The sequence below is a fragment of the Cervus canadensis genome, chromosome 7, assembly GCF_019320065.1.
Source record: "Cervus canadensis isolate Bull #8, Minnesota chromosome 7, ASM1932006v1, whole genome shotgun sequence".
NCBI classification, from domain to species: domain Eukaryota; kingdom Metazoa; phylum Chordata; class Mammalia; order Artiodactyla; family Cervidae; genus Cervus; species Cervus canadensis.
In genome coordinates, this window is record NC_057392.1 from 59,308,570 (window position 1) to 59,328,707 (window position 20,138).

Consider the following 20,138-nt stretch of genomic DNA (forward strand, 5'->3'; position numbering starts at 1 on the left):
TTTGCATCAGGTGGCCAAAGTATTGAAGTTTCAGCTTCAACATCAGTCCTTCCAATGAACACCCAGGACTGATCTCCTTTAGGATGGACTGGTTGGATCTCCTTGCAGTCCAAGGGACTCTCAACACCACGGTTCAAAAGCATCAATTCTTCAGCTCTCAGCTTTCTTCCCCCTTGTAACATGAGGAAGATAATACCTACCAACTGATGGAATTGTTTTGAGACTTAAATAAGATAATGAATGAAATGTGTTAGCACAGTGTCTGACAGATGATAAGTGTCCTAGAAATAAAGACTGTTCCTATTCTCACTCAGTTCCTTTATGGCACAATCAAGCATTAAGCATTTTCCTTCTCTGAGGCTAAAATCTCTCTTTCCATTGAGTCCTAAATTTTTTCTGTCTTATTGCCCCAAGTGCTCGGGGCACTTTCTTATTCTTGTTCTATTGTCTAGGTAACTGAGCCAACCAACCACTGTGATCTCTGAGTTGGGTCTCATTGCTAGTTGATTTCTAAAATTCTCAGTCTTCTCACTGCTTGCATTAGCCTGGTTTTATTCCTGATGACTCAAGTGGAAGTCTGGAGGATACACTGTGAACATCCTTCTCCTCCTAACCCTCCTTTCCCACACTTAACCTTGTTCCTCCTTTTAAGCCCACGGTGGTGGTGACAGAGTCAAATGTTAGAACCTAAAGGCAAATGTCAATTTACTTTTGATCTAGGAGTAGTAGCTGGTACCTTCATTGGGAGAGGTCTTTTGGGGCAGAGAAAGTTGCCCCTTCATTTCATTGCCTCCAAAGTTTCCAGGGACCAACTTGATCTATACCAAATGCTGCTCTGATATGTGTGCTGTCAGGGGCCTTACTCCTGAGGACAGAGTGTCAGAAGCTCACCCCTGTGAACTTTATCCAAGTAGTTTGGCTACTTCTGTTCAGTCCTCTCATATGGGCTCTTTGGACAAAAAGTACTCAGGAAGGTACAACCCTTTGCTCTTTCTAACAATATGAAAATAAACTGGGTAGACCTGATTGTTGTGTGTGATTCACTGGCAAACATTTACCTGTATCTGCAAACTTGCACATCTCTGATGTCTGATTGGCATTTGTCATGCCTTTGAGGTTAATATTTTGTAAAGTATAGCTGAACTTACGGGTGTGTTCAATCACACAGTCATGTCTCTTTTATGACTCTATGTAGCCTGGCAGTGTCCTCTGTCCATGGAATTTTCCAGGCAAGAATACTGGAGTGGGTTGCCATTTCCTTCTCCAGGGGATCTTCCTGACCCAGAGATTTGACCCTGGTTACCTTCTGGGCCACTAGGGAAGGCAGGTCTCAATACCCAGACTGACCCATGAGCTGGATGATTGCATTATCTATTGCTGTTCAACAAATTATCCCAAAAAGCAGTTTAAAACAACAAACATTTATTATCTCATAATTGTCAGGGATCTGGGAGTGATTTAGCTGGGTGGATCTGGCTTAGGGTCTCTTCTGAAGTTGTAGTCAAGCTATTGGCTGGGGCTGCAGTTAGTCATCTCAAAGCTCGGAGCCAGCTAGAGTATCCACTTCCAAGCTCCCTCACAAGATTGTTGACAGGTGTTACATCCTTGCTGACGGTTGGCCCCTCCATAGCAGCTGGTTTCCTTCAGAGCAAATGAACCAAGAAAGACAGCAATCAAGATGGAATCCTAGTGCCTTCATAACCTAATTTCAGAAGTAGTATACTATCACTATTGTATTCTATTGGCATAGAGACCAACCCAGGAGCAATGTGGAGGGAACAACATAGGATGTTAATTCTAGGAGGTGGGGATTGCTGGGAGCCCTTGTGGAAGCTGGTTACCACAATGATCTAGACTGGAAAAAAAAAAATCTTTATCAGGTGCTAGGTCAACAAGCTTGCCCATTCTTTCATTCATTCATTCAGCCATCATTTATGGAAGCCCACAAGCTCCAGATATTGTTCTTGGTGCTGAGACCTGTTGAAGAAAAGGGCTATTCCAGCCATGAGGGACATTAGAATAAATTATATGAGGGTGAAAAGTGCTGTGATAGGGAAATTCAGGACTGTGGGAGCATGTGTGGAAAGGCTAGAATGGCTTCCCGGGGCAAAGAATAAAGTGACACTGACAATAATGTCAAAAAGATTACAGGGTGAGTGGTTGGGACGTAGTGTGGGAAATTGCGGACAGGTATGGGGAGATCCTGACAGCAGGCAGCAATGCAGGATTCAGTCAGTGGGAACAAAGTCTTCTGCAGGCCAGGATGCAGGACTAGGATGCCAGCCTGGGAGTCAGGAGTAAGATCACGGCTAGTGTGGTCCCCGGCTAGTTAGCAGGCTGTTGATGCAGCAGAGCAGGCACTGTGCATAAGGTGGTTAAAGAGGGGAAGCTGGGGCCTGCTTCTCTGAACCAGAGTAAGAGTCACAGGAAACCAATTCTGGAAGGCTGGTGCTGTCCTCTAAACATCGCTCTATAATCCCTAAATCCTCCCTGAAAGAGGACAGATTGGTGCTGGAGGTTGTACCTCAACTGTGGGAAGGATGGTTTAGAGGCTGGAGGGAGAAATCTCAGGTGGGACAGATTTGTCTTTGATGCCAATGCATTTTTCAATCCTCTCCTACCAGCTTGGTATTCTCACAGTGCCTCCAAATTCTCAGGACCACCCCTACCCTCATCCCAGCTGGCCTTTCCACTGTCAGCGCTGCAGGCTCAGCCCAGGATTGTCCTGCCACACACAGTCATACTCCCTTCTGCTGACCCACAGAAGAGAGCCCTGCTATACCCTTACTGCCACGGTTCGGCCTCAAGAACTGAGGATCAAAATTTATTGTACCTGACTATTGGCACAGAAAAATAAAGTCTCTTCTGGGAAGTAGATGCTGGATGTTGGCTGACCTGACTGCATGTGACTATTGATTGGATTCACCATTTGTGGGCTTTAGTCTTTGCTATTGTAACCTGTGTGTCACTATCTGTAGGCAAGACTGAAGTTCCATGATCCATATTAGGTCAGTTTAACCTTGTGGGAAAAAGCAGCTGCTTTGGTCACGTGGGAAATGGGTGCTGCCTCTCTGTCTCCCATCAAGGTCCGAGACCTGTAGAACCTCCCCCATCAAGCCCAGGGATGGCTGGACCAGGAGGAGGGTACCTCTCCCTTTTCATTAATAACATCAACATGATATCTCCCACTGCTCCCACTGTCCCCTTTGACTAGCTTTCAAGGGCCCTGTATGTGCCAGATGCTTGACTCAGCCCTCTACATTACAACCTCATGCATGCTCACAACAGCCTGGTGGCAGAGGTGTGATCACAGGCCCTTACAGAGACTGTGTCTCTTCTCCAAGGCCAGATGGCCATAAGTGGTGAAAGCAGGAAGGAACTCTGGTGTATCTGACCCCAAACCTCTGCTCCTTCAGCTGTGTTCAAATATCTGTGGTATGAATTTCTTCACTTGTTCAGGGCTCTGAAGGGTCATATACTTGATGTTGGGACCCAGTCCCCCGACCTCCCTGGATACATTCTGTTCCCTTTTGGTTCTTTTCTCCTAAGTCTCTGGATACTCTTATATGCCCAGTCAGGACTTCTCTTCCAGAAGAGGCCTGGTAGTGAGCAAAGTCTGGGATATCATCAAGAAATTGAAACCAAGGGGCAGTGGAAGGTGGTCAGAAATTAAATTCTAGGATTCAGTGCTTCCAACCAAGCAAGAGAGAAGAGGCAGGAAGTGCATTTGATTGTAAACAGATCTGAACTTCTTAAAAAGTAGTAAAATCTACAACTGATAACCTTTACTGAGTATTTATTATCCATCAGGCCCAAGGCCAAGCACACTAAGTATATTAGCCCACTTAATCTTCCTAACAAAACTATGAGGTTGTCACCACTAAAATCTCCATTATACAGAAGATGATACTCAAGGAGGTGAAGTCACATGGTCATACCCAGCAGAGTTAGGAATTGGGTTCTGTTGCCCTGGTTCCATAACCTGAGCTCTGAACCACTGTACCATTCTGCCTTTTTGTACTCCCGCTGGTTTTTCAGATCATTTCGGAGCGCACCAAGCCCAGGATGCATGAGTTCCAGTCTGAGGTATTCATGATCATTGGCGGCTGCACGAAGGATGAACGGTTTGTGGCGGAGGTAACCTGCCTGGATCCCCTGAGGCGCAGCCGCCTGGAGGTGGCCAAGCTCCCCATGACAGAGCATGAGCTGGACAGTGACAATAAGAAGTGGGTGGAGTTTGCATGCGTGACATTAAAAAATGAGGTCTACATCTCAGGTAAGCAGCAGTTATTTGATACCAAAGCCAGTTCCCAAGGCACTACGTGCTTCCCTGAGTGAGAGCCAGGCAACCATCCTAGAAGAATTAGTGTAGATGGCACTGATCTAGCACTGACTGTGTCAGAATGTGGAAACCAGGCACTCAGATGGTCTTATCGTGGAGAGGGGATTATTACTAAACGAACCCTAATCCTTGAGCAGTATTGTCCTAAGAACTGGGGGAACAGGCAGACAGGTCCTGTACTTTCTGGAAAAGGAAGAAGGAAAGTATTGCTAGAGTTTATCTGGTGTCTGCTGTAGGCAAAGGTCACTGAGCATTGGTAATACAGTGATGAATATTCAGTAATTTATTCAGTAGTGAATAAAAATCTGACCCCTCCCCTGAGTTTATTAGATTTTACCTTTAGATGCTGCAATAGCACCCAATACTTTTTCATTTCTTACTTCTAAGTTGTTTGCTTAATTATTTGTAATTACTCTATGCCTGTTTCCCATTAGCCCTTGAATTCCGTGAGTCAACACTGTATTCCCGACACCTAGCACTGTGTCTCGACACATAGTAAATGTTCAATAACTATCGAGTGACACAGTCTCTTACAGCACTTAGTGTAAATAAACAAGGTGTAAATAAACTTACACTTTGGTAGTGTTTAATTATTTGCCTCTCACTTCCACTCCATATGGTAGGTGATTTTAATCTCCAGGTTACAAATGGAGAAAACAGGCTCAGAAAGTATTGAAGTTACCCAAAGTCACACATTCCAATCCATCTTCTCTCAGTCTCATGCTCTCCCATGACATCAAAAGCCACCTAGCACTTCTTGAGGTGTCAAGGGAAGAGACAAACATCCCATCCCCTCTTTTGGAGGTTTTCTCTAATCTAAACTTGTTTAGGGAAGAGCTTATTCCCAGAGCTGGCCTCCTTCAGAATAAAGGGCAGGTCAGTTCTTCCTTGAATATATTAATACCACAGATTAGATTTCAGCTTTCTTTTGTCTTATAGAAATATTTTTAATTGTTTTAGAAGATTTAAGCAATACAAGGAGTATAAAGGAAAACATGGCACTTTCTCTGTTTCATTACAATCCTACATTTTTTCTTTTTTTTTTTTTTACAAAAATGGTTTTGTATTGTCTTAGAGTAAGTAATACTAGCTGCGGTAACCAATTCTAAATCTCAGTGAATTAGCACAGAAGTACATGGGGGCTGAGGAAGAGCACCTGCTCCACTCGGTTCTTCAGGGACCCAGGCTCCTTCCATCTCATGATGCAGCTGTTTCCACAAGTGACCTTAAAGCTTGATGCATTTGGGGAAGAGAGAGAAACTGAACAAGTTGAGAAAGCACACCTGCTCACAACAGCCTCAGCTTGGACACGAGGCATCAGTTCTGCTCACATTCTATTGGCAAGAACCAGCCACATGCCCTCCCTGCAACCCCATGATGTGGGGCTGGGAAATGTAGTTTAGTCACAGTGCTCAGGAGGAAAAGACAGGTTTGGTAGTCACAGTCAGTCTTTGCCACATATATGATACATGTTATTTTATTCTACAACTTTTCTTTTCTCTGTCTTCAATTTGTTGTTGTCCTTTTAAAAATGATACAAGCAACACAAAAGCATGCTTGTTATACTAAATCAACAGAAACTTGTACTCAATGATCTATTTTGGACATCATTACATGATCTACTATATGTATTAAGTGTATAATACACATAAAGTACAGCACAATCCCAAGCACAGGGTGAGAGCTCAACAGTATTACTCATCATTATCATTACTGTGAGGACTGTTATTGTTGCTCTTTTACCAGTTTCAGGGCTGTCTGTTGAATGAATGAATTTTTTTCAATGTCTATTTTCCCCCTGAAAGAAAGGCCACAACAGACATTTTCATGCATATATATTTATGAACTTGTGCTGCTATATGGAAAGATTCCTGGAAGTGGTCATAAGATGTGTAAATTTAGAATTTTTGTAGATATTGTTAAATTGTCTTCCAGAAAGTTTGTACCAATTTACAGTTCAACCAATCATGAATGATAGTGCCAATTTTCTACATCCTTGTTAACATTTTTTATTATCAATTACATTTTAATAGACTTGAATGCTTAAATTTACACCCTAAGTTAGTGAGATTGAATATATTTTCATCTATTTATCAGTTAAATGTATGATTTTTTAAAATGAGCTGTTCCTATCCTTTGTTTTTCTGTTGGTTGGTTGTCTCTTTCTTATTAATTTTTGGAGTTCTTAATGTATGGAAGTGAAAGTGTTAATCATTCAGTCATGTCTGACTCTCTGCAACTCCATGGTCTGTAGCCCGCCAGGCTCCTCTGTCTATGGGATTTCAAGAACACCAGAGTGGTTTGCCATTCCCTTCTCCAGGGCATCTTCCCAACCCAGGGATCGATGGAACCTGGGTCTCCTGCATTGCAGGCAGATTCTTTACTGTCTAAGTCACCAGGGAAGCTATTTGTATTGTAAATACTTTCTCTCAGATAGTGATTGTCTTTTAACTTTTTATATTTTAAATACTAACTTTCTTTTCTATATGATTCTAGGTTTCTTGTCATGCTTAGAAAGCCCCTCACCACCCCCAAGATCTTTAACATCTTCTATCATATATTCTCCAGTTACTTCTATAGCATTTACATGTAAATTTTAAGTGTAATGTGAAATAGGGATCTAACTTAATTTTTCTCTAAACAAATAGCCAGTTGTTCTAATGCCATTTTTGATAATCTCTATATCTTTTAGTCTATTTCTGTACCTTGCTTTTAATTGATCAGTTTGTCTCATCTTATGCTGGTAGCACATTGTCTTTATTATCATAGCTTTTTGGTATTTTGATATTTATTTATTTTGGTATTTGCCAGGGAAAGCTCTCTCACTCCTTCTTTTTCAAATGTTTCTTAGAAATGTTCCCCAAACTACTCTTCCAAATGAAGTTTAGAATGGTCACTTCACGTCCTGAAATCCATGAAAAGCCCTGAAGACACCCAACATAGAGGTTAACTTGGGAAGGGTTGACATCTTTGCAATAACCTGTCTTCTCATCTGTGTACACGATACGCCTGCCCAGTTAATCAGATCTTCTTTTACATCCTGAAGTAAAAGTTGTAGGTTTTCTCCTCCTTTTAATGAAGTTTGCATACATTTCTTTGGAAGTGTATAGTATTTTATAATTTTGGATACTACCTGAATGGGATCAATATCACAGTGTTTTGAATAGAGAACTCTAAAAGGTGCACAATCCCACTCCCCAAGAATGGTTAAACTATACGAACAAAAAGCTCACAGAAGAGGAAGAAGCTCAATCTCCCTAGTAGCAGGGAAAAACCAAATTATGACATCATTTTTCTCTATCAGGATGTAAAGCAAACAAACCAACCAAAAAAACCCTCCTGATATCTGCTGTGGGTGGGGTATGAGGAAAGGCCAACCAGGACAGCTTTAAAGGCTCTTTGGCAGCACCTATGAAAATTAAGGTGGGCACGTCCCTGACCTAGGAATCCTACCTCGGGGCTCCACCCTTGAGAAACACTCATGACACAGAGCCTCATCAGTGATAATTCCACACTAGTGCACAGTTGAAAGTCTGAAAGCTACATCTTTTAAGTATTAATCATTAGTAGTACTCTGTGCTGATGGGGAAAAAGGAAATACAAAGTCATTAAAATATTTTATTAAAGTCACCAAAAAAGTCAGTTCTCCTTTGTCTTGGTCTCTCTCCCTAACTGAAATCTGTATTTTCTGTTTATTGAATTGTTTTGAAATTTTTTTTTACCAGCTCATCACTCTCTTGTGAGCATCTCATTCAGTTCCAACAGAAATAATTTCAAAGTAGGACAAACCTCACTTATGTTTTTATATGGATCAGAGATATGAACCAAAGAATTTTCTAAGATTTCATGGTGATTTCTCCAGGCTTGTATTTGTTTAAATATTAATAAACAAGCAAACATAGAACTTAAGCTGCTTTCTATTTTGATGCTGGTCAAGGCCCTACCAGACTTTCCAGGTGGCTCAGTGGTAAAGAACACATTTGCAATGCAGGAGATGCAAGAGACATGGGTTAAATCCCTGGGTTGGGAAGATCCCCTGGAGTAGGAAATGGTAACCCACTCCAGTACACTTGCCTGGAGAATCCCATGGACAGAGGAGCCTGGTGGGCTGCAGTCCATGGGGTCGCAAAGAGTCAGATATGACTGATTGAGCACATAAGACCCTACTATTCCCACCCACAATCGTTCAACCTCACCTGTCCTGCCTGACCTCTTGCTCCTGGGCCATACAAACACTGACAGCACGCTCTTGCTGGTGCCCACTTACCTAGGCAGACCTGGGTACCACTTCCCTGAAGCCGTCTCTGGACTTAGCTCATGGAGCCTCTTCTCCAAACTCTCGCAGCACAGAGGTGACACGTGGCACAGCCTTACACGGTGTCTCCCTGTTTCCCTGTGTTGGCTCTGTCTCCCCAGCCGCACCGCACACAACTTCAAGGGTTCTTTTGCCTGGGTGGGTTGGTGGAGTGGGGGTTGGTGTTGGTTTGGGGATGTAACACTTACAGGCCTGTGGGAAATTATAGGAGAAGCTGTACTTGTTACACATCTTGTGGTTTCTTAAATGCTTTATATGTCTTCCAGGTGGTAAAGAAACACAGCACGATGTTTGGAAATATAATTCTTCAATAAACAAATGGATTCAAATTGAGTATTTGAACATAGGCCGCTGGAGGCACAAGATGGTGGTGCTGGGGGGCAAGGTCTATGTGCTTGGAGGGTTCGACGGCTTGCAGAGGATCAACAACGTGGAGACCTATGACCCCTTCCACAACTGCTGGTCAGAGGTATAGATTATTTCTATGAGTAACTCTGTATGGTTGCTTCAAAACTTAAAAAAAAAAAAGGTATCTGCCAACGTAGGTATATGGCTTTCTGATCTTTCTCCTCCCACTGAGAGTATTTTTGGTGGTACCATAGATTCAGCATTTCTGGTCAGGTCACAGAAATGACTTTCTTCCAGGTGGGGGAACTCTGTGTGGGTACCTGTCCTATCCTGGCCAGTACCTCAGATGTGGAGTGCAGGCTTAATCCTATCTTGGTCTGCATGTCTTGGTCTAGAATCTCTGTCTCCTAGGACACCATCTGCCCTTGTCTTCTCCACACTGGGCACACAGGGATCCCTTGACTACACTGTTTGTTGAAACCCAGAGTTATTTGGTAGTATTTAGGAGTCAGCCCTTATTCATGTGCCTATTAACAATGAACCATGTGTATATCTTCATACAAGACTTTAGCAATACAATCTCAGGTACATATCATACTCAAGAAAAGGCAAAGCATTGTTCATCATTGGGCATAAAGTTTCAATTATGCAAAATGAACCAGTTCTGCCTATAGACAACACCTGGAACCCGTATACCAGCAATTCTTCCTAGCTATAAGTGCTAAGGACAATGCCTGGGACATAGTAGGCACTCAGTAAATACTTTTTGAATGAAGGAACACATGAATAAATATGAATATATGTTTTTGAGAAAGCAATCTCCTCCAACATTGGCTGGTTTCATCTCATATACACTTATTGCTGTCTACACCCCATCTCCCCTGAGAGCTGGACTCAAGGAGAAATAGACTAGGAACCAGAGCCAGGGGGGAGGGTGGGAAATGTATGCTTTGATCTTCTCTGTATCTCAAGGGAGTCAAGCTCACAGGCCTTATGATTTCAGGCTAAGGATGCCTGGGCTTGTGTTCCCTGACTCCTGGCCTGTGTCCTGTGAACCACTGCAACAATCTGGGCAGTGTGACTGAGAGCTTCTCCTGGTGCCTGTGTGTCCCCGCAGGCTGCACCCCTCCTTATCCACGTCAGTTCCTTCGCAGCCACCAGCCATAAGAAGAAGCTCTATGTGATTGGCGGAGGGCCCAATGGGAAACTGGCAACGGACAAGACTCAGTGTTATGATCCTTCAACCAATAAGTGGAATTTAAAGTCGGCCATGCCAGTAGAGGCTAAATGCATCAATGCAGTGAGTTTCCGGGACCGTATCTATGTAGTTGGTAAGTAAGCAAATGGTATGATGTGGGTGGGGTTGAAATGGAAGAGAAGATGAGATTGGTCCAAGCCTTGGTGGAATTTATCTCTCAGTCCTGGAGACAGGAACAGCCCACATTTAGGAGACACGCAGAGCAGATAGACAATGGGGCCCTGGGAAGGGGGAGCCAGAAGTTGCTATGGGAACAAAGTGTATTGTAAGCATTAGCAATTGCACAGAAATTGAATATGCACAGTATAAGTGCCCAGTAAATGGCAGCTACTATTATTTCTTACTTTGTGTTCATGGAAATTTTATTCTCCCACTTGCTTTGAGGGCTCTGAAAGGTTGCATTTAGCCAGAAGGAAAGCCTGACCAGCCAGACCACAGTGGGCACGTAATTGTTAAGGATGATAGATCTCAACCCTGACTACTCATTGTGGAGTTTTTTTTTTTTTTTTTTTTACAAAAACATGGGTACCTGGGGCTTGTCCAGACCAATAATATCAGAATGAGGAGGATGCTGGCCACAGTGCTAGGTGTTTTTAACGTGCAGGTGATTTTAAAGTATAGCCAGGGCTGAGAACTACTGATTAAGGAAATACCAAAAATAAATAACTTAGCAAGTAAGAGCTAACCAGAGAAGGCTCCCTGAATACAAAATATGGGAACAGATTAAGGCAAAATCCCTTTTCTCCCTTGCTTCAGGTTTCCTGTGTTTTTTTTTTTTTTAATGGGAATTTCTTTCTTTTTTTTTTTTCCTTTTCCTTTATTTATTTATTTTTTGGTTTCCTGTGTTTTTAATGGTCAGACTCATGACTTTGCCTCAAAGGTCTGATCTCAAGATGGGTTACTAGAGCTGGTGTTCCCCGTCATGCTCAGTTTAGAGATGCCCCCACCTTTAGTCACTGTCATGTATATCAATACAAGACTTCTTTGTACCAGGCTTTCCGCCAGGTGCTTTATGTGCGTGATCCCTCTGTTTTCTCATAACCACCATGGTCTTGGTGCTCGTGGTTACAGATCCCAAAGTGACAGAGCCGGGTTTATGAGCCAGGCCTGCCTGAGGCACCACCTGGTATTTCCTCCAGAAAGCAGTCTTAGGGTACACTTTGGCAGTCATGGGAAGTCAGGTGTCCTTTAGAACCTGATTAGCACCTGGCCGCAGAGTTTCAAGGGCTGTGAACTATTTCCAGCATGAGACTTCCCGCCCCTAGTTACCCATCCTGGCTTTCTTGAGAGCCATGAATTTGCTCTTTCTTTTGGCAAGGTGGTAGACTTGACCTAACCAGTAGTAGTTTAGTGGTTAATGGGGAGAAAACCAGAAAAATAGTGAAATGCTCACGGTGTTTCCTCTTCAGGAGGGGCCATGAGAGCGCTGTACGCTTACAGCCCCCTGGAGGACAGCTGGTGCCTGGTGACCCAGCTCAGCCACGAGAGGGCCAGCTGCGGCATCGCGCCCTGCAACAACCGGCTCTACATCACTGGGGGGCGGGACGAGAAGAACGAGGTCATCGCCACGGTGCTGTGCTGGGACCCCGAGGCCCAGAAACTGACGGAGGAATGCGTCCTGCCCCGGGGAGTGTCCCACCACGGCAGCGTCACCATCAGGAAGTCGTACACCCACATTCGGAGGATCGTGCCCGGAGCCGTGTCGGTCTGACCGCGGGTGCGCGGAGGGCGGAGTCACGCGGGGAGCCCGCCTCCCTCAGCCCTGCCCTTCGATCCTACTTTGGACACCGGCGGGGCTGGACCAGGGGCTCACCGCGGCTCCCCCTGGGGGCTCCTCGGAAGTCACAGCTTTGGGACACTTGAGACCAGCCAGGAATGGTTGCGAGACCTACCTCAGGAGGAAAGAAGAGTAATACTTAACATGCAAGACACACCTGTCCCCTGCCAGGTTCTATACCAGGCGCTTTTGTACACCAATGCCTTTCACTGTCCTAATGACCTGATTACTGGATATTAAAACTCCCATTTGACAGATGAGGAAACCGAGCTTAAGAGAGGCTAAGTGATTGCCCTAGGTCAGTCAAATTCTGAGGAGCTAAACCAGGAGTTTAAACCCAGATCTTTACATCTCGAAGTCAGTGTAGGTTCTGTCAGGCTTCTATCTCAGAGCAAGAAAACAAAAAGCAAAACAGCTCATCTTTTGGTCTGACAGGTTAGCTAGAGGAGTCACTCAGCAAGGCAGGGAAATAAAGGTTTTTTGTTTTGTTTTGTTTCTTCTTCTTCTTTTCCTTATATTTAAACCACATGGGATCTTTGGTGTGGTAACCTTGGGCCCCTTGTCAAGAGTGTATCATAGGTTGTTCCATCTGACAGTTCTAGGGACATGGGTCTGGGAAGAACTGTTTGCTCTGAAACATGTAAAAAACTTTTGTGCTCCTCATCAAAAGCCTCTATTTTTTATGATCACAGGAGGCCCATCGTAGCCTGGAACTGTCATTGCCGGACAGAATTGTACCTTCAGCACAGTCCAGTGCCCTAGCCTTTTAATGTCCAACAGTTGTATTGCAATGTAGAAAAGGGTTTTCCAGAGACTCAGAGTACTGTTTTGTTTTTTGTTTTTTTTGTGTGTGTAAACATCCTTACATTGCTGGCCGCTGAGGAATGACTGGCTCTTCTTGACAGTATACGTTCTAATTTTTAGACAGTGATTTGAGTCTATGTCCCTGTGACTCCACCTGCCTGTAAGCTTCATTTTTAGGATCCTTTTAATCCCTCTTATTTGGTTTTTGGATCAGGTTGGCGCAGTTTTGACTCAAAGAACAGAGTCTGTTCTTTACTCTCAGAGATAGAGCTTTCAAATGAGCTCACTGGAAATTCATTCTAATCCCTGAGTTGGGGAAACAGATTAAGATATCCTATTTCAGATGCTGTACTTAAAAAGCAACAATAATGGTAATGACATAGTAACTGCATTACCTAATGTCCTTTATTTTCGTCATATGATTTCAACTCTCTTTATAGAATTTTATTTCATGTCAGATGTGCCATTTTGTGCTTGTACATCTCAGCAGTTTGGGAAGATAGAGGTATTAGTTGATAGTGAATTTAACTTTCATAGAAAAGTTATGGTTAGAAGAAGCTACACCTCAAAGCAGATAAAACAGACTCGGAAAATTACAACTGAAAATTCTATTTATGCATAGATCATTGAGGATAAATATAAATGCATGTTGATGTTTGAGAAGCTCTGTGTCTTAGAGTCAGGTATGACACTTTAGCTCCCTGCTGTGAAAAGTGAGGTGGGAAAATACAAACATATTTGTGGAAATTTAGTACTCATACCTCACTTACCCATGAACACTGATAACCTTAATGAAGCTCTCAAATGAAACAATTTAAACTACTTCAACTCAGCAAACATTCCTGGAAATTTTTATGTTTGGCAAGCCTTGGGGACTCCAAAAAGCAAGACAAATCTCCACCCTAGAAATACTCAATAAGTAGGTAAATGGGCCACTTGTCAATATTATAATTTTTCTTTTCATCAAGCTAGAGAAAAGATGTACATGAAGTTATGAGGTTGCATTCAGGTCTTTCTTGCCCTTCCAAGTGATCTCCTTGGGAAGCTGTGCTTTTAGATCAATGATACAGCCATTGTTTACATGTTTGTCTTTCCTTGGGATTGCCTTCAGAAACCACTTATGAGCTCTGGGAGGAATCAGTCGTATTTCAAAGACAATTTCAGGAAAGAAATTTCAAAGTTCAATGACAGCATCATTGGCAACACAGAGAGCCTCCCCTCAGAAAGAATGTGTTCCTTGTCCTGGTTGTCCTTTGATGAGAGCAATTGGCAAATTTTGAGCCCAAATTTTCAACAGGTCAACCCTATGCTGGGAAAGTGAGGACTTAGGATCTCTGTGTTATAAACCTGGCTGTCAATAATGGGTTGGCAGACAGATACACCTACTAAGAACATCCAGATTTCTGCACTTGAAGCTGCCAGTCTGTAACTTTTAGGGATATAAAAAAAAGTTCAAGTCATTTTGGGGAAACTCTGTATCATCAGGATTTAAATTTCTAGGCCCTAGCTAGGGATAGAAGCTCTTAAAATCTAATTTCCGTTTTTAGATGAAAAAACAAAAACCTAATTCACAGGAAGTTAACTGTCATAAGCCATACTGCCAGCAGGGGGACGAGGCAGGTTGGTGCCAGATGAGTCAGAGACAAAGGGCCCTAGGACTCAGGCAGAATGTCCTGGTACAGCCTACTGGATCTTGAGTCAGTTCCCATGAGTGGATAGAGAACCCTTGACTGGAAGGAAGAGGATGAGGTAGGAGGAGGAGGAAGTCAGGTTTGGACACAAGTCTAGAAAGTGATGCCAGGGGCCCTGGAGTTTGGGAGCATGACTCCATTCTCAAGAAGGGGGAGAGGAGCATAAGGAACCCACTTCTTAGAAGTGAGGCAAAATTAGAGCAAGACCAGCAGTAAGACCTGTTTGCTGTGGGGCCTCTGGGGTGCTTGGCTAGGTCTCTTGTCTTGCTGGACCAAGAGAGAGAGGCCCAGAGGCTCTGATGAGGTGGAATCTGTCAGGGAGGTTAAAGGGCCCCAGTTGCCAAGGCTGATCTGAAATGAAGCTTAGCTCACCCAAACATCAACAGATAAATATTCTCTTCTTAGCTTTCATCATGTTCTGCATGCATTGGCCTCAGGAAACACCGCCCCCCTCCCCCCTCCGCCCCCACCACACACAGAGCTCTTGAACTCAAAGAAGCTGTGCTCTCAGGGAAGTGCAAATATTTGCTTATAGCTGTGAAAATAGAGCTTTGCTATTTATGAAAGTCCTTGAGGTACTGTTGTTATTTACTTATCCTACTTGATTTTGAAAAAGAAAAATACTCAGTAAAATTTTCAAAGTGGGTAAACACCACTAGAATTTCTTATGTAAAGTCCTAACTTGGGGTTGCAAAAGCCTTTTTCCCCTTAGTATCTGATCTGGGTGTTGTATGAGATCTCCTCATTTGAGGAGTCAACTTTCATGGAAATCTATAAATATTTCAAACATGGCTACTACAAAACTAATTTTGACAGGTCATATTTTCATATTTTTAGATAAAAATATTAACAAAATCCTTAGTTAACCAAATCCTTCAAGCATTTTGATTCATGAAGATGTATTTTTTTTAAGTGATCAAACTAAAGATACCATTTGTAGGTAAAAATCAAATAAAGTTTTTATTTATTAGTATGTATGGTGTATGTGTGGAGTAAATAAGAATATTTTATATAGAATTATTAGCTGAATTTTTTTTTTGGTTGATATGAATAAGCGGTATCTGAATAGAAATTAATTTAGGAGGGGAAATTTGAAACATTTCAGTTGATTCCAGGGGGCTTAAATAAACTCACATGCTAAAATTAATCAGATTTGGTTTACAGAATGGCAAAAGTAGACAGCTTTTTCCTCCCTAGTGCCTCATTGCCTCTGGGAGCCAGCGTTTACCAATCTGTGTGACTGTCATCCTGTCTGACTTGAAGCCTTCCTGCAGGAGGCCTCCTTCTAGGTTTCTGGTTTCTGGTCTAACTTCTCAGCCCTGCCTCCACCAACATCTCCGTGTAGTCTCTGAAGCCTTAACCAACCTTTGTGCTTCTCAAAAATGAGCACGTGAAACTGGGAACATAAGCCAGAGAGCGGTGACTCTCGAGCCCTGGAAAACTTGTCATCATTTAGTTTCTTTTGGATTTCAATACAAAGATACTATGCAATCGGAAAGGAAAACCTGGGGCTTTAAAGAAATGTGCAGTCACATGAATGGCTTTAGACCATTCTTTCTGGGCCTCCTTAGAGACAGAAGTTCTCACTTCTCAGTCTTATGGATTCTGAGTGGAAAACCTTGGGAAACACAGTCCCATTCCACGGGTTGTATGTGTTCTGGAGTCAATCCTGGGTCATGGATCCAAGAGGCAGTTCACCAGCTGAGAGTCAAAATGGGGTCTTGACCTTAACTTCACTGCCGAATCCTCCAATTTTCCTACTGGATCTAATTGGTAATCTTATGCCTGGGGAGCTTGGCCAGGGCCTGGCATATGCCCAGCGCTCCTTGGCTTGTCTTTCTGCTCCTTGTGCTCTGCTGGGGTGTGGCCTCTGATGGACCAGCCTCCCTTTCACTGGAGCTGTGGCCTTTATGTAAGGTCTCAGTCCCCATCCCCTCTTCCAGTGGGCTCATGCCACACTTTCTCTTTCTGTATGCTGTCACATTCAAGACTCTTGGTGATGGGGACTAATTTGAATCAGGTCTCACCCGCCCCCAGACTGCCCAGGCTGCCTGATTACTAATCACTCTAGTTTTCACTCCCACATTTGTGTCTGGCATCTGGGGATTTTCCTTTTCTTCTTACCTGCTCGGCTGTCTCCTTTGTTATTGATTCCTGAATGACACTCATGACCTTGATAGCCATGCATGCCCCATCCCTGATAGTCTGCCCAGTGGGTCACAAGTCACACCAAGTCACACTTGAAAATACAAAGGTGGAGGGTGAAGACCTGGGCAAAGACAGAGCAGGGGAGAGGGGAATGGAGGTTGCAAATCTTAAACACTTGCAGCAGAAACCAGAGGGAAAAATCTGACTGCACAAAGAAAGCTATGACTCTGACCTTAGACAAACAGAATTTTTGTGGGTGAAATTCTATTCTTTCACAATAAAAATATAGTAATAGGAACATTTATTGAGTAATTTCCCAGAAATATGGACAGAGTCATAAATAGTTTGGGGACAGTGACAAATTTGTCTAGGTAGAAATGCTGGATTTTTAATTATCAAACTGCATCCTAGTAGAATGTTACATTCCCAAAAAAGGTCACTCTAGAAGCCTGAAAGAAAAACAATACATTACACATTGTTCTGTCTGAGACTTAGACATTAGTAAGGAGTGAGTCTTTGTGAAACAGTGCAATGAATATTGATTGAGTACTTGATTTGTGCCAGACAGGATTCTAGGTACCAGGGCTCCATATCCACAAACAAAACAATAGTCCCTGCTCTCATGAGCTAACATCCCAGTTGAGAATGTTACAACAACAAGCAAGTATTTAATACAATGTTAAGCAATATATAGACACTTGAAAAGGAGTAAAGCAGGGTTCAGAGTATGCATGGTTAGATAACATCGCCAACTCAGTGGATGTGAATTTGAGCAAACTCCAGGAAATAGTGATGGACAGGGAAATCTGGCCATGCTGCAGTCCTTGGGGTCGCAAAGAGTTGGACATGACTTAGAGACTAAACAACAACAAGGTAGGCATGCTACTTTAAACAGGGTGAATAGATGCTCTTTCTGATAAAGTAACTTGAGTGAAAGAGTGTCTGGGGAAGCATATTCCAGGTAGAGGGAATAGCCAGTGCAAGGGCCCTAAGGCAGGAGGCTCAGTGTATTCAAAGGGCAGTAGGAAGGTCTTGGTGATTGGAGTGAATTCTGAGCGATGGTAAGGGGTCTCAAGGTCACTGTAAGAACTTTGTCTGTGACCAGATGAAGATGGTAGAGCAAAGACAAGTTCAGAAATGACACAGATTCACCAATGTCACATACCCAAGCTGTTGCAAATTCAAGTCTGCTACATTCACAGTGGCAATTTGTAGTTAGTGACTGCTGAAAGCAACTTTTTTGTGAACCCAGGAAACATTGTGTTGTGTGTGCACTTGCTCAGTGTGTGTGTGCATGCTCAAGTTGTGTCCGACTCTTTGTGACCCCATGAACTGTAGCCCTCCAGGCTCCTCTGTCCATGAGGATTCTCTGCCATTTCCTTCTCCAGGGGATCTTGCCGACCCAGGGATCGAACTTACATCTCTGCGTCTCCTACATTGGCAGGTGGATTCTTTACCACTGAGCCACCTGGGAAGCCCTGTTGAGATTTCTCCAAATCTTTAGTCTTTCTGACCCTGCCCCGTGTGGTCTCATAATGGTGGGTTAGGGGCTGACTTTCCCAACTGCCTGGTCACATGAGCCCAGGGGGCTTTGGGGACAGCCTCTCAGATGATTATCTACATTCCCTGTGTAAATGGAAATAGTAACACTCAGACACATGGGTATCTGGTGAAAATGAGACCATCAGTGGTGATATTGGTGGGTGGTAAAGCAGGATGTAAGCCAGAACCTTTAAAATCAGTGACCTATAGGAAGCCTGGGCTTCCCTGGTGGCTCAGAGGTTAAAGCGTCTGCCTGCAATGCGGGAGACCTGGGTTCGATCCCTGGGTCAGGAAGATCTCCTGGAGAAGGAAATGGCAACCCACTCCAGTATTCTTGCCTGGAGAATCCCATGGACAGAAGAGCCTGGTAGGCTACAGTCCATGGGGTCGCAAAGAGTCGGACACGACTGAGCGACTTCACTCACTCACTCACTCATAGGAAGCCTAGATGATTTTCTAAAACTTCTTATATCTTGAAATAATGTAGACTGAGACTCAGTGCAATATAAAACAAATAAAAATCCTTAGTGGTTAAGTGCAAACCAATAAGGCATTTAAAAAATCTAGGTAAGATGTGCGGCAGTTCGGATGGGAACTAGAAATTAGGTTCTAGCAGTGTTATTTCTGGATGATTTTAGAGAATATGTCATCCCAGAAGGTGGTTAGAATTCTCACTAGGAACCAAGGCTGGAGACATGGTGGGTTAGACTAGGCTGCAGCATTGTCACCAACTTCCCTGATTTCAAAGGAAGGTTGCAATAGGGGCTGTTTCTCTGCTGGTCTTTGCATCTAGGGCACCTTGCACAGAACCAGCACACATATGAACACTCAAGGAATGTTGCTGCTTCATTGCCTGCCAGGAATAATGTATAGAGTGGGGGAAGGGGTTCCTGAGAAGCTGCCACTCAACTATTACTATACCATATTGATCACTTCCTGGACCTTTCACACATCACAGTTTGAATGATAAAAACCATAGTTATCTTTCTTTGGACTGTGCAACATTTTAAAAAATTGGCAACATTGGGCCCATATTTCTACATAACAACTGGTCAGTACAGAGTAAGGAAACTTCTCTTTAGAAAAGGTTTGAGTGGTCCAGTGATTAAAAATCCACCTGCCAGTGCAGTTGACATGAGTTTGATCCTTGGTCCAGGAACTAAGAGCCCACTATGCTGTGGGGCAACCAAGCCCATGTGCCACAACTACAGAGTCCATACCCTAGAGCTCATGAGCTACAACTACTGAAGCCCACACTTCCCAGAGTCTGTGCTCTGCAAGAGGAGAAGCCACCCACAATGAGAAGACCGCGCACTGCAAGGAAGAGTAGGCCCCAAGTGCAGCAACTAGAGAAAGCCCACACAGCAGTGAAAAGCCCGAACGCCACAACAAAGACCCAGTGCAGCCAAAAATCAATCAATCAATAAATAGAAAGGGGCTGTGCTCTCCAGTCTGCCAGACTCCACTGACTTGATTGGCCCCAAAGGCATTTGAGCTTGCAGCCTCTGACATACACTCTCTTGTTTAGTTCTTGCAAGGAGCTCTAAGAAGTAAATTGACACTCTGTGGATGAGAAAACTGAGGTGAGGCTCCCAGATGTTGAGTACCTTCCAAGCATTGGGACAGGACACTGTGGTCTCTCCAGCTGGTGCTGCTTCTGCTCTGCCCACTACTGCTGCAGTTATGACAAGGGACCCATGTAACTCCATGCTTCTAGGATTTAAGCATTTTTGGTCTGCATCTCACAATGCTAGAGTCACTCTGAAAAATCTAGAAATAATGTATTACTAGCTCACTGTGTGATCTGTGCAAGGCCAGAGATTTTTGCCAGAAAAAACAATGAGCGATGGAGATGTCCTCTAAGTTGACCTCCAGCCCTAACAGACTCTACAGGAGATAAGACTGCACTTTCA

General features: G+C 43.5%; 1 protein-coding gene across 5 annotated transcripts in view; it reads left to right on the top strand.

Moving 5' to 3' along the window:
- Positions 1 to 15,555, top strand: part of KLHL6 (kelch like family member 6) — a 73,347-nt gene extending 57,792 nt beyond the window's left edge. For all 5 annotated transcript variants that reach the window (XM_043473597.1, XM_043473598.1, XM_043473595.1 and 2 more), the window contains 4 exons: positions 4,039 to 4,276; positions 8,924 to 9,126; positions 10,123 to 10,336; positions 11,673 to 15,555. In XM_043473597.1, the coding sequence (XP_043329532.1) occupies positions 4,039 to 4,276; positions 8,924 to 9,126; positions 10,123 to 10,336; positions 11,673 to 11,974 (957 nt within the window). In that variant the 3' untranslated portion in view covers positions 11,975 to 15,555. The remainder of the gene's footprint in view (positions 1 to 4,038; positions 4,277 to 8,923; positions 9,127 to 10,122; positions 10,337 to 11,672) is intronic.
- Positions 15,556 to 20,138: the final 4,583 nt, after the last annotated feature.